General features: G+C 44.2%; 1 protein-coding gene across 9 annotated transcripts in view; it reads left to right on the top strand.

The window, feature by feature from the left end:
- The window catches only part of SLC12A7 (solute carrier family 12 member 7), a 623,740-nt gene that overhangs the window by 302,369 nt on the left and 305,877 nt on the right, over positions 1-15,494 (top strand). For all 9 annotated transcript variants that reach the window (XM_075586361.1, XM_075586370.1, XM_075586368.1 and 6 more), the window contains one exon: positions 7,822-8,063. In XM_075586361.1, coding sequence (XP_075442476.1) covers positions 7,822-8,063 — 242 coding nt within the window. The remainder of the gene's footprint in view (positions 1-7,821; positions 8,064-15,494) is intronic.

Genomic DNA, 15,494 nt, shown 5'->3' on the forward strand with positions numbered 1-15,494 from the left:
TCAGTCAGTGTGTGAGTCAGTCAGTCAGTGTGTGAGTCAGTCAGTCAGTGTGTGAGTCAGTCAGTCAGTGTGTCAGTCAGTCAGTCAGTGTGTCAGTCAGTCAGTCAGTCAGTCAGTCAGTCAGTGTGTCAGTCAGTCAGTCAGTGTGTGAGTCAGTCAGTCAGTGTGTCAGTTAGTCAGTGTGTGAGTCAGTCAGTCAGTGTGGGAGTCAGTCAGTCAGTGTGGGAGTCAGTCAGTGTGTGAGTCAGTCAGTCAGTGTGTGTGTCAGTCAGTCAGTGTGTGTGTCAGTCAGTCAGTCAGTGTGTCAGTCAGTCAGTCAGTGTGTGAGTCAGTCAGTGTGTGAGTCAGTCAGGTGTCAGTGTGTGAGTCAGTCAGGTGTCAGTGTGTCAGTCAGTGTGTCAGTCAGTCAGTGTGTGAGTCAGTCAGTCAGTGTGTGAGTCAGTCAGTTAGTGTGTGAGTCAGTCAGTCAGTGTGTGAGTCAGTCAGTCAGTGTGTGAGTCAGTCAGTCAGTGTGTGAGTCAGTCAGTCAGTGTGTCAGTCAGTGTGTCAGTCAGTCAGTCAGTGTGTGAGTCAGTCAGTCAGTGTGTGTGTCAGTCAGTCAGTGTGTCAGTCAGTCAGTCAGTCAGTGTGTGAGTCAGTCAGTCAGTGTGTGAGTCAGTCAGTCAGTGTGTGAGTCAGTCAGTCAGTGTGTCAGTCAGTGTGTCAGTCAGTCAGTGTGTCAGTCAGTCAGTCAGTGTGTGAGTCAGTCAGTCAGTGTGTGAGTCAGTCAGTCAGTGTGTCAGTCAGTCAGTCAGTGAGTCAGTCAGTCAGTGTGTGTGTCAGTCAGTCAGTCAGTCAGTCAGTGTGTCAGTCAGTCAGTCTGTCAGTCAGTGTGTCAGTCAGTCAGTGTGTCAGTCAGTCAGTCAGTGTGTGAGTCAGTCAGTCAGTGTGTGAGTCAGTCAGTCAGTGTGTGAGTCAGTCAGTCAGTGTGTGAGTCAGTCAGTCAGTGTGTCAGTCAGTCAGTCAGTGTGTCAGTTAGTCAGTGTGTGAGTCAGTCAGTGTGGGAGTCAGTCAGTGTGTGAGTCAGTCAGTCAGTGTGTGTCAGTCAGTCAGTCAGTGTGTGTGTCAGTCAGTCAGTCAGTCAGTGTGTGAGTCAGTCAGGTGTCAGTGTGTGAGTCAGTCAGGTGTCAGTGTGTCAGTCAGTGTGTCAGTCAGTCAGTCAGTCAGTGTGTGAGTCAGTCAGTCAGTCAGTGTGTGAGTCAGTCAGTCAGTCAGTGTGTGAGTCAGTCAGTCAGTGTGTGAGTCAGTCAGTCAGTGTGTGAGTCAGTCAGTCAGTGTGTGAGTCAGTCAGTCAGTGTGTGAGTCAGTCAGTCAGTGTGTGAGTCAGTCAGTCAGTGTGTGAGTCAGTCAGTCAGTTAGTGTGTGTCAGTCAGTCAGTCAGTGTGTCAGTCAGTCAGTCAGTCAGTGTGTGTCAGTCAGTCAGTCAGTCAGTGTGTGTCAGTCAGTCTGTCAGTCAGTGTATCAGTCAGTCAGTAAGTGTGTCATTCAGTCAGTGTGTCAGTTAGTCAGTGTGTCAGTCAGTCAGTGTGTCAGTCAGTGTGTCAGTCAGTCAGTGTGTGAGTCAGTCAGTGTGTCAGTCAGTCAGTCAGTCAGTGTGTGAGTCAGTCAGTCAGTGTGTGAGTCAGTCAGTCAGTCAGTGTGTGAGTCAGTCAGTCAGTGTGTGAGTCAGTCAGTGTGTGAGTCAGTCAGCCAGTCAGTCAGTAGTCAGTGGAAGTGCTGTATGCTGGGTGATAATGGGGAAAGGCGGGGTTGCAGACCTGCCTAAGACATGCAGATGAGCATACAGCTATATTTGCATATTTGCTTTCCTGTGGAGGGTTTTTGTCACTTTTTTTACTCACCATAACTTAACTCAGTATTATGGTTTGGCCTATCCCATAAGCCTCTCTTGCATTCCCAGTAAAATCAACCCCACACTGATGAGACCCATCAAGGTCGAAACAGCTGTCTGTGGGTGGTTTTCTGGGTATGCACCTTAACCCTGGCTGTGCTCGAAGCTGTGACCATGCAGCAAGCTTAAGCCTATAGGGAACCATGTTAAAAATGGTTATTGAGGCAAAAAGTGACACTGTGTGCTCATTTGCATGTCATTTCCCAGAATCCCTTGCTGCAGTGGAAGTGCTGTATGCTGGGTGATAATGGGGAAAGGCGGGGTTGCAGACCTGCCTAAGACATGCAGATGAGCATACAGCTATATTTGCATATTTGCTTTCCTGTGGAGGGTTTTTGTCACTTTTTTTACTCACCATAACTTAACTCAGTATTATGGTTTGGCCTATCCCATAAGCCTCTCTTGCATTCCCAGTAAAATCAACCCCACACTGATGAGACCCATCAAGGTCGAAACAGCTGTCTGTGGGTGGTTTTCTGGGTATGCACCTTAACCCTGGTTGTGCTCGAAGCTGTGACCATGCAGCAAGCTTAAGCCTATAGGGAACCATGTTAAAAATGGTTATTGAGGCAAAAAGTGACACTGTGTGCTCATTTGCATGTCATTTCCCAGAATCCCTTGCTGCAGTGGAAGTGCTGTATGCTGGGTGATAATGGGGAAAGGCGGGGTTGCAGACCTGCCTAAGACATGCAGATGAGCATACAGCTATATTTGCATATATATATATATATATATATATCATACATTTTAAGTTATGGTGGGTGAAAAAGGTAACAGAAAACCTCCACAGTTAGCATATAGCCAATAAAGAATATCACGGCGATACATCATCTTAAATGGGCTCCATGTGAAAAGATACCCATCAAGGTTGAAACATGTCTGTGAGTGGTTTGTACTTGCTTTGCTGGTCCAATGCTGTGTTTAAAAGCTGTGTGAACGGCGATACATCAGCTTAAAGTGTCTCCATGTGAATGGATATTCCATGCAAATGGTGACACGTGTGCTCATTTGCATGTCATTTCCCATAATCCCTTGCTGCAGTGGGAGCACTGTATGCGAGGTGATAATGGTTGAAAGGCAGGGTCTAAGACATGTGAATGTGCTCACAAGTGATATTCTTTATTGGATATATATATATATATATTGTGACAAACGGCTTACTCCGGGGCTCCGCCGTCTGTCCAGGACTGTTAGAACACAGTCTTTTAGGGTAGGTTAAATGACGAGGCGTAACGTGCTGTTCCTTTAAACAGGCTACTGCCTGGTTTATTCAGTCCCAGGCACTGAGATTGCCACACTGCATACACAAGAAACACAAGCAAAACAAAAGCCTGCTCACCTGAGCAATAACTTAACTGAGGTTTTTCCTGACTAGGATTGGGCGGCTTATCCGCTTCCAATAAACAAAAATAAGGAACTTTTCAATTTGATAAAGGTATAAAATGGTTTAACCTGTTTGGGAAGAGGCTTTTCCCCTCTCTGCTTCCAGCAGCCTCCCGGCCTCCAGTCTCTTGGGTAAAGGGAAGAGGAACCAGGAAATCAGCCTTAAATACCTGATTTCTAATAGCAGGACAGGTGACAGAAATCAGGCAGCAGACAAACTCTGGTCTGGATCCCTCATCCCGCAGTTCCAGCACTTGCCAAACTGTGGGATGGAGTGCATGCATTCTGAGGCTGCACTTTTCATCCTAAACAGGATAGAAACTGTTCAGTATCCTGGGAGCCCTATATATGGAATTTATTACCATCCCCTGGTTTCTGTCACAATATATATATGGGGGGGTGACAATGGGGAAAGACAGGGTTGCAGACCTGTCTAAGACATGCAAATGAACATACAGTAATATTTACAGTTGCTTTATGCTTTACTGTGGAGGGTTTTTGTCACTTTTTTTACCCACCATAACCTTAATGACAGTGGTGATTACCTAGTCTAGTCTCAAACCTGCTAGCCATTAAGACCAGCCTCACACTGATGATACCCATCAAGGTTGAAACATGTATGTGAGTAGGTCTAATGGCTTTGCATCTCATCCCAGTCTCTGTTTAAAAGCTGTGTTTAAAACAGCATGCATTGGCTTGAGGATTGGCTTGTGTAATACGAGCTTGAGACAAAAGGTGGCACTGAGTGCTCATTTGCATGTCATTTCCCAGAATCCCTTGCTGCAGTGGAAGTGCTGTATGCTGGGTGACAATGGGGAAAGACAGGGTTGCAGACCTGTCTAAGACATGCAAATGAACATACAGTAATATTTACAGTTGCTATATATATATATATATATATATATATATATATATATATATATAAAATTTGCATGTCATTTCCCAGAATCCCTTGCTGCAGTTGGAGCACTGTATGCTAGGTGTTAATGGTTTAAAGGCAAGGTTGCAGACCTGTCTCATGTGAATGTGCTCACAAGTGTGTGTGTGTGTGTGTGTGTGTGTGTGTGTGTGTGTGTGTGTGTGTGTGTGTGTGTGTGTGTGTGTGTGTGTGTGCGCGTGTGTGTGTTGAAAAAATATCTTCTTTTTTTTAAATGTAATGATGTTTTTCTCATGAAATGTTTGTAAAGAGTAAAAACCTCTTTGCAATGCTAAATTTCCATCTCCATGAATGATCTCAAATTACCACTTGAAGAGATTACCAATAAAGGACTACAATTCTGTATCTGACCTGTATAAAAGGTATAGGACACAGGGGAAACACGTAGGGTTAAATCATTTATCTTTCTGAACCTTTGGATGATCTGTAGAGGTGTCATACTCTCCCTGCTCCCACACACAGAACGGAACACTGATACGCTGGTACAATCTCACGCACGAACGACACGTGACGCTCCACCCCCTCCTCCCTTGGATGCACTGGATACGAGCGGAAGGGAACAGCTGCGGTACCGCTAAGGCTGCGTTTATAGTGCCGGCAAGGTGACGTCGCGGCAAAACAAATGTATTGCCGCCGTTGCATGTGCTTATAGTAAGTGTGACGCGATGGAGCGTCGTGGCGGCGCGAAATTTGTAAGCCGGTCAAATTAGATTTTTCAGAGGCTGTCGCCACATGTGACAACCTCTGAACCAATCAATGGCCAGGTCGCTTTTGACGTCGCTGCAAAGCGAAATACAACTTTCGCGGGTGGCGACGGGTGATGCCATGCGTCGCCGTCACGCTCCTTTTAAGCGCGGCCTTAAGCTGGTGCGGATGTGCTGCCAAGGAACAGCAGAAAGGTATCCGAGTGTTTGGATCTGCCCGCAAGACCAGAGCGTCTGAAGAAATCTACCATGGGTTCCAGGTCTGCTCTATTGAGCAATACAGGCATACCCCACATTAACGTACGCAATGGGACCGCAGCATATATGTAAAGCGAAAATGTATTTAAAGTGAAGCACTATCTTTTTTCCACTTATCGATGCATGTACTGTACTGCAATCATCATATACGTGCATGACTGATGTAAATAAGACATTTGTAACAGGCTCTATAGTCTTCCTGCTTATGCACAGCTTCGGTACAGGTAGGGAGCCGGTATTGCTGTTCAGGATGTGCTGACAGGTGCATGCGTGAGCTGCCGTTTGCCTGTTTGGCGATATGTCCTTACTCGCGAGTGTACTTAATGTGAGTGTCCTTAAACCGGGGTATGCCTGTACAACGGAGATTACATCCAGAGAGGTACTGTATGAGCCATTTCTACTACTGTGTGACTTACTCAGACAACATTGTAAGAGACAATTGACTTCAAGGGTTTGCATACTGCTTGTATGAGGCATCCCATATAACATAGAAGGGGAATCCTTCAAACTTGCCAAGTTTTGAACACTCATGTTCACTCTTGAGAACTGGGGAAGAGAGAACTCCCCAGAGAATCTAGTGGATTAATATAGATAGTATGACTGCAAAAACGGAGGAAGTTAATAAAACTACTTTAAAAAAAAACTTCCTTGGGTAAACAGAAACTCTGCAGTGACAGAGAAAAAAAACATTTCTTTACAAACAATATCTTTGCAGTATAAATATCTGATTAATAACAAGGATCAGATATCCCAGAGGAAATTGTAAAAGATTCAGGTTCAGATTGATACAGTTCAACTATAAAAGGTTTTTAAATAAATATGCATTTTACTTGCTGAATATATGTCCTATGTCCTGTGAAGACCCGCTTATATATATTTATGCATTAAGAACTGTTTATTTCATAGTGCAATCTATGCGCCAGAGGTTTTCTGTTTTTACAGCCTTAAGGGGTCTGGATAACCCCTGACTTTTTACTCCGGCTGCAGGATTGCACTCTCAAATCGGGACATCTAATATTTGAATATTGGAAATTAAAACTCACTTTTACTTATCACCTATATATTATTATCACTATTTTATTTATACACATTTGCGCCCAAATCTTTTTGTTATTTTCATGTCCTTGAGCTGAAGCTTAAGCGAAAGTCGGTCATGCAGCAAGATAATGATCCTAAACATACATCAGATCTACAAAAGAATAGCTGCAGAAGAAGAAATTCTGTTTTAGAATGACCTAGTCATAGTCTGGACATAAACCCATCGACATGTGTCCGGAAGCGAGCTGTCCATGCAAGGAAGCCCTCAAATTTCACTGATTTGAAACAGTTCTGTAAGGCGGAATGGGCCAAAATTCCTCAAAACCCATGTGAAAAACTGGCCAGCAGTTATAGAAAATGGTTAGTTGAAGTCCTTGCTGCTCAAGGTGTTCTGAAGCTAAAGGTTCACATATTTTTTGACATATGGATATTGAATGTTGAATAATTTGTGGATAAATAAATGTTGGAAAAGTATAACTTTTTTGGGTCATTTGTTTGATCAGGTTCTTTATCTAGTAGGACTTATATTTCAAATGTAAAATGTTATTAGATCTTAATCTAAAAATATTGAGTGGTTCACTAACTTTTTCACTACTGTATCAGAGGCCTTTTGAACATTTGCTCATTAGATAAGTGCAAATAAATGTCCAACTTTTAAATATATATATCAAATTGTCCACGGTCCGGTTCTTTTCTCTTTATTCAGGGACAATAGAGAGCATCTTTCCCAGCATCATTTCAGTCCGTTACATCATTCAGGCATATAGAATTTAGTTCTAGAGTGGAGATTCGTTTGCTTGGTTGTTCTTACAGTAGCTGGGTTGTTAAATGATTCTGAATTCTATAAATCCAGATACTCTTTATAGCTTTAAACAATACATGATTCTCTCACTGTCAGCCCAAATATTCTTAGTCAATCATCAACCTTGGAAGACGGTTTCTTTCTTTAGCAATATTACCCTGATTCAGAAACCCCTCTTTGTTCTGTCAATAGTAACTAATTAACCACAGTTAATCCTATGTTCCCTATCTTTTAAGATCCATCTCTATTGTATTGTCTCTTAACATTTTAACTATCCTTTGATTACAAACTCTTGATCATATACTATTCAACTCAGCAGACAATCATTTCCACACCTGGCTATCTTTGGCTTATCTTTGCAGAGTCAGCTAATCATTTTCCAATATCATTTCTAACTTAATACTAAATTACCTATCCTAAAAATTTACATGCTGAATATATATGAATATTGCATAATTAATATTTAGGCAGAAATCTTCTTCACCATTGTTTGAGCTTCGATTTATGTTAAGAAAGTGTTACTATTTTTGAATGGTATCCTCACTGGCATTGATTGGCAAACTCTAATATTTTCTGAAACCATCTAGTGGGATTAATGACCTGTTGCTCCTTTTCCATATTTGTTTAAACAAAAACTGAGTAATTATTGAATCTTTAAAAAACGAGTAACTGAAATCACTAAAATAGCTAAATAGAGGGGATGTTGACTGAGTAATGTAAAAACAATTAATAATTTTTAAGATAATCTTAATTCTCCTTCTCTTTATAGACCTACATATCACCAAATGCTGCCATATTTAAACCTGAACCTGGAAATGAAGAGCCTCAGGTCATGTTAAACAACATGAGAATTTATGGAACGTGCATCATCACAATGATGGTTATAGTGGTATTTGTAGGTGTTAAATATGTCAACAAACTTGCACTGGTGTTCCTTAGCTGTGTCATTCTCTCCATTATGGCAATTTATGCAGGTGTCATCAAGTCAGCGTTTTCTCCACCCGACTTTCCGTAAGTAACTGAACATTTTGTATTTATCCTCCTCTACTTATTATTTTATAGTACGATACAGGTACAGTTTTTTTTCTCTCAATGTTAAATAATTATTCATTTTTATTGCTTTGATGCAAAGCTTGTACCTAGTGTTACCATAAATCCATGCTCAAAAAGAAGACACCAAAATCTGACCGCACATGCGTGTGTGATGAGCGCCGGCTTGCATGCGTGGTCAGCTTTCATTCACGCATGTGCAGACAGCATTTGACAATTGTGTGAGTGCCAACCGCGCATTGCTTGTGTATGCACAGTCTGCATTCCAGGATATTTTTAGCTATTTACAAATTCCTCCTGGACGGCGACCTTCGATCAGACATTCAGACATGTCTGGGAAAATACGGATATATGGTAACCCTAGTTTACCCTGTATAATCTTTTAAAATATTTAGAGGTAAAGAATATATTCAGTGATCGTAATCACAGAGAAATAACAAAGCTAATATATACTTGACAAACTGTGCACATTTTATAGAGAAGAGAAATAACTGTACTTCCTAATTATTATGTAGAGGATTCCAATGTACTGACTGTATTCTAATGCAGTTTCTGGCCCAAAGGGGAAATCCCTCCTACAATCAAAGCAAACTAATTCCGTGACCTGTTTAAGGGGTCTCATCCAGGGACTGCAGTGAAAACAACTCACAAACTCAAGTATCAACATACACACACTGTATAAACATGTATGCTCAACACGCGCCATACAAACAATTGCACACCACACACCTACATGCACCATACACACAGCCAAAGTTTATAGGAATCATGCGTACACACCCCATACAAGTGCTAGATTACTGTAACTCCAACACACCCTACACATTCACCAAAATACCCTCCCCCACATATACACCAAATTACCCACCCACACCCATATAATGTATACACAACAAATGAACCCCCCACACCCCATATATACACAATTAATTAACCCCCACATCCCATATATAAACAAAGGAAATATACAAAAATACATACGTCATAGTTCGCCAAATGCATTCACCCACTCGCCTGGGGCAAGTGCATTGCCCGCTGTCCAGTGCTTACCTGCGGCATCTGCCGGCATTCTCTGTCTTCTCCCCTGCAACTTTGACTGTTTCCCCTGCAGCTCCTGTTAAAATGGCCGCACGGCGTCAAATGACGCCACATGACCATGACAACGCGATGCTACATGACGTCACAACGCCATGCGGAGGCACATTGCCATGGCAACGCGGAGTCATTTTATGCCGTGCGGCCATTTTAACAGGAGCTGCAGGGTAATATGTATGTAAGCGGGTGTGTGTGTGTGTATATATATGTATATATATATATATATATATATATATATATATATATACATGTAGAGGTATCAGTACCGTGTTAGCCGAGCTTCAATAATAAAAAAAAAAAAAAAAAAAACGGTATCATCTATTTATTTTTTTATATATATATATATATATATAAAAAACAAATCAGCGCTAGGACTAGCACTTAGTGATAAAATAATAAGTGATAGATAAATTTAATATTTGTGTAATTAGAATATCAGGCACTGATCAAGGAGAAATAGGCCACTAAGATGCAGCTCTAAAGAGATATGTCTATCCTTGAAAATTGGGAAAAGAAAAAAGCTCAATACTATATAGCTGTTCAAAATAAGGAAAAATTTAATAAAGGCAAAAAAAGCTTGCTTGCTGGACAAACAGATATAACAAACACAAAATAAGCATAAATAACAATAAGCCAATACAAATGGGATAAATGAATAGAGGAAAAATAAATGTCCAAAAACTGTGTCCAAAAAGTGTCCAATAGATCTATTGTGAGGGAGTAGCACTTGTAGATGATAGAGCACTTAATTGCATCGCATTGAATGTGAATAAAGCAACAGATGGGGAGTGGAATGACACTGATGTAGATCAAGGTGGGTATAAAGTAGCTGTAGCAGGCTGATAGGTGTTTTCTGTTTATTGGATTCAAAAGGGTAAAGGCAGAGGGGGGTAAGGGAACGGTCTCACCAGATAAGTGTATAACACACACACACACACTCACACACACACGTGTGTGTGTGTATTATATATATATATATATATATATATATATATATACTGTATATATATATATATATATATATATATATATGTAGACACACGTGTGTGTGTGTGTGTATATATATGTATATTATATATACACACACACACACACACACACACACACATATATAGTGCAGAATAAATGAGTTCTTCAGTATTAGGTGATACCTTTTTTATTGGACTAACAATTTGTGTCATAGGACAAGCTTTCGAGAGTTCTCCTCTCTTCTTCAGGTCAAGCAATACTGATATACACAGTAATCTATGGTTAAAACAGTGTAGAGAGAAAAAAACAAAAACACAAAAACAGATATGTACTGAAAACATTTGAACTCAGAATGATAAGACTCCTTGACACCAAAACCAAAGGACTTAATGCGGACATGGGTTTTCTCACACCCTATAAAAATTGTTTGTAATTATCCTGCTTGCCTTTATTCTCATCCACACTTCTCATCTCTACCCCCCCCCCCCCCCACAGCATCCCTCCCCCTCCACACCTTTCCTTGTCACCCTCCCCTGGCTTCAAACACTTTTAACATCCTACCTTATCTACAGTACATATCTGTTTTGTGGTTTTTTTTTCTCTCTACACTGTCTTAACCATAGATTCCTGTGTATATCAGTATTGCTTGACCTGAAGAAGAGAGGAGAACTCTCGAAAGCTTGTCCTATGACACAAATTGTTAGTCCAATAAAAAAGGTATCACCTAATACTGAAGAACTAATTTATGCTGCACTATTGCAACTGGACTAACACGGCTATTTTCTGCTTTATACATAATATATATATATATATATATATATATACACATACATACATACACACACGTATGTGTAAATATATGTGTGTGTATATATATATTTATATTTATATATGTATATATATGTATATATATGTGTATATATATATATATATATATATATATATATATATATATATATATATATATATATATAGATAGTCAGATAAGGCAGTTGGCACTCCAATAGGTGCTGGTAAGCCACAGGTGCACGTCCCATATAGAGAATGTAGTTATACGTTACCGTTCCAAGGATTGGTAAACAAGAGACAGCGCTCAATGTTGAAAATCAAAGTGTATTAGTGAAAGCAAAAATACATCCAGAAACCCAACGTTTCGGTCCTACAGAATGGGACCTTCCTCAGGGGGATACAAAGGGGTATTTAAGTGCATTGAGTGCTGTCTCTTGTTTACCAATCCTTGGAACGGTAACGTATAACTATATTTGCTTTCCTGTGGAGGGTTTTTGTCACTTTTTTTACTCACCATAACTTAACTCAGTATTATGGTTTGGCCTATCCCATAAGCCTCTCTTGCATCCCAGTAAAATCAACCCCACACTGATGAGACCCATCAAGGTCGAAACAGCTGTCTGTGGGTGGTTTTCTGGGTATGCACCTTAACCCTGGCTGTGCTCAAAGCTGTGACCATGCAGCAAGCTTAAGCCTATAGGGAACCATGTTAAAAATGGTTATTGAGGCAAAAAGTGACACTGTGTGCTCATTTGCATGTCATTTCCCAGAATCCCTTGCTGCAGTGGAAGTGCTGTATGCTGGGTAATAATGGGGAAAGGTGGGGTTGCAGACCTGCCTAAGACATGCAGATGAGCATACAGCTATATTTGCATATTTGCTTTCCTGTGGAGGGTTTTTGTCACTTTTTTTACTCACCATAACTTAACTCAGTATTATGGTTTGGCCTATCCCATAAGCCTCTCTTGCATCCCAGTAAAATCAACCCCACACTGATGAGACCCATCAAGGTCGAAACAGCTGTCTGTGGGTGGTTTTCTGGGTATGCACCTTAACCCTGGCTGTGCTCAAAGCTGTGACCATGCAGCAAGCTTAAGCCTATAGGGAACCATGTTAAAAATGGTTATTGAGGCAAAAAGTGACACTGTGTGCTCATTTGCATGTCATTTCCCAGAATCCCTTGCTGCAGTGGAAGTGCTGTATGCTGGGTGATAATGGGGAAAGGTGGGGTTGCAGACCTGCCTAAGACATGCAGATGAGCATACAGCTATATTTGCATATTTGCTTTCCTGTGGAGGGTTTTTGTCACTTTTTTTACTCACCATAACTTAACTCAGTATTATATATATATATATATATAATATAAAAAAAAAAATAGATGATACCGTTCTGTGGCTAACGAAATGGTTTTATTTGTGCGAGCTTTCGAGATACACTGATCTCTTCTTCCGGCGATGTTACAATGAATGAAGCAAGCAAAAGGTATACTTAACAACAGTGTCTACAATGTTAATATCGCCGGAAGAAGAGATCAGTGTATCTCGAAAGCTCGCACAAATAAAAGCATTTCATTAGCCACAGAACGGTATCATCTATTATCTCTCACATTTCCACACCCACCCACACCATTTATATCCACTCCCACTCCACACCCACCTTTTGTAAAGCACTGTATATACTGTGGGCTCTCCATTCATTTTTATTCACACTGATACACACACACTCTTACATCACTTGCTTTCAGTAACCTTTTGACACCTCTAGCCATAAAACACATCCACACCGGGGGAAGGACCAGCACAGATAACATTCCAATAGACACTGTTGTTAAGTATACCTTTTGCTTGCTTAATTCATTGTAACATCGCCGGAAGAAGAGATCAGTGTATCTCGAAAGCTCGCACAAATAAAAGCATTTCGTTAGCCACAGAACGGTATCATCTATTTATTTATTTTTTGATTATTGAAGCTCGGCTAACACATACATACATATATATATATATATATATATATATATATATATATATATATATATATATATACAGTGTTCGACAATCCTATACATTTACACGCCCGGGGCGTGTGGATTTAACCCCCGGGCGAGTAAATATTGGCCCAAGCAGCACACGTGTTTGTTTTTTTAAATTTCCCTGCTCGCGCTCAAATTTCCCTGCTCGCGCTGCTTGAAACAAAAAAAAAAAACTCCCCCTACCTGACTGCTGATTGGCGCGCGCTCCCAGGCTTTGTGGGCGCGCGGCCAGGCTCTATATGAGCCGGCCCCCAACGAACGGCCTTTTTTTCTGGCCGGAGATCTGTTGGAGGGTACGAGAGTAAGTACTCTCCAATCCTCCATCCCCTCTGCTCCTTCCCTGCCTCCTGCAGTTCCCCCTTACTCCCCCCCACCCCCCGATACCCGTGCGTGGCTGGATATGGTAGCGTGGGTGTTCCCCCTTCTCTCCCCGGCCCCCACTTACCCTGGCTTCCCGTATGGGGCGGAGGTGTCCCCCCCTACTCCCCCCCCCCCCCCGGCTTCCCGCGCCACTTTCCGCTTCCCCTGATCCCCAAGTGATGGTAGTGGGTATTCCCCGCTTACCCAGGATTCCCGTGATACCCGCGCAGGGCTGGTGATGGTAGTGGGGGTGTTCCCCGCGATACCCTTGGGGGGCGGTGATGGAAGTGGGGGTGTTCCCCGCTTACCCCTGCTTCCCGCGCCACTTCCCGCTTGCCCGGGGCTGGTGATGGTAGTTGGGGTGTTCCCGCTTACCTACTTTGTCTCCGCTTCTCCACTGTCCCGTGGCTGTCCGCGCGCAGGGCGGGAGATGGTCACGGGGGGGGGGGGGGGAGGCGAGCGGGGCAGTGGTGGTGGTGCTCGGTCGCGTGGCCTTTCCTCTTCTTCCCTCTGTCGTGTGTGTGTGCATGTGTGTGTGCATGTGTGTGTGCATGTGTGTGCATGCATGCATGGAAGAGAGTGTGTGTGTCTGTCTATGCATGCATACATGGGAGAGTGTGTGTGTGCGTGCGTGCGTGCGTGTGTGTGTGCATGCATGGGAGAGAGTGTGTGTGTGTGCATGCATGGGAGAGAGTGTGTGTGTGCATGGGTGTGTGTGTGCATGCATGGGAGAGTGTTTGTGTGCGTGGGTAGGATACCAGAATTGTCACATCACCCCACCACCCAGTCACCCCATCACCCCACCACCCAGTCACCCCATCACCCCACCCAGTCACCCCATCACCCCACCCAGTCCCCCCGTCACCCCCGTCACCCCACCCAGTCACCCTGTCACCCCACCCAGTCACCCTGTCACCCCACCCTGTCACCCCACCCAGTCACCCCGTCACCCCACCCAGTCACCCTGTCACCCCACCCAGTCACCCCGTCACCCCACCCAGTCACCCTGTCACCCCACCCAGTCACCCAGTCACCCCACCCAGTCACCCCGTCACCCCACCCAGTCACCCCGTCACGTCACCCCACCCAGTCATCACGTCACCCCACCCAGTCACCCCGTCACGTCACCCCACCCCAGTCAGTCACCCCACCCCAGTCAGTCACGCCACCCCAGTCAGTCACCCCACCCCAGTCAGTCACCCCCCCAGTCAGTCACCTCACCCCCGTCAGTCACCCCCCCCCAGTCAGTAACCCCCCCCGTCAGTCACCCCCCCCCCAGTCAGTCACCCCCCCCAGTCAGTCACCCCCTGCTGTTAGTCACCCCCGCCGTCAGTCAGTCACCCAGTCACCCCCGCCCCAGTCAGTCACCCAGCCAGTCAGTCACCCCTGCCCCAGTTAGTCACCCAGCCAGTCAGTCACCCCCGCCCCAGTCAGTCACCCCCGCCCCAGTCAGTCACCCCCGCCCCAGTCAGTCACCCCCGCCCCAGTCAGTCACCCCCGCCCCAGTCAGTCACCCACCCTCTCTCTCTCTCTGTGTATCACCCACCCTCTGTGTGTGTCACCCACCGTTTCTACCCTCTGGGTCTCCCCCCTGTGTCTCTCCACTCTCTCTCACCCCCACACTCTCTCTCTCCCCCCCACACTCTCTCTCTCTCCCCCACACTCACTCTCTCTCCCCCCCACACTCTCTCTCCCCCACACTCTCTCCTCCCACACTCTCTCTCTCCCCCACACTCTCTCTCCCCCCACACTCTCTCTCTCCCCACACTCTCTCCCCCCCACACTCTCTCCCCCCCACACTCTCTCTCTCTTCCCCACACTCTCTCTCTCCCAAACACTCTCTCCCTCCCCCACACTCTCTCTCTCTCCCCCATACTCTCTCTCTCTCCCCCACACTCTCTCTCTCTCCCCCACACTCTCTCTCTCCCACTCTCTCTCTCTCCCCCACTCTCTCTCTCTCCCCCACTCTCTCTCTATCTTCCCCACACTCTCTCTCTCCCCCACACTCTCTCTCTCTGCACCACACTCTCTCTCTCTCCCCCACACTCTCTCTCTCCCACACTCTCTCTCTCCCCCACACTCTCTCTCTCCCCCACACTCTCTCTCTCCCCCACACTCTCTCTCTCCCACACTCTCTCTCTCCCACACTC

Source organism: Ascaphus truei, chromosome 2, assembly GCF_040206685.1.
Source record: "Ascaphus truei isolate aAscTru1 chromosome 2, aAscTru1.hap1, whole genome shotgun sequence".
Lineage (NCBI taxonomy): Eukaryota > Metazoa > Chordata > Amphibia > Anura > Ascaphidae > Ascaphus > Ascaphus truei.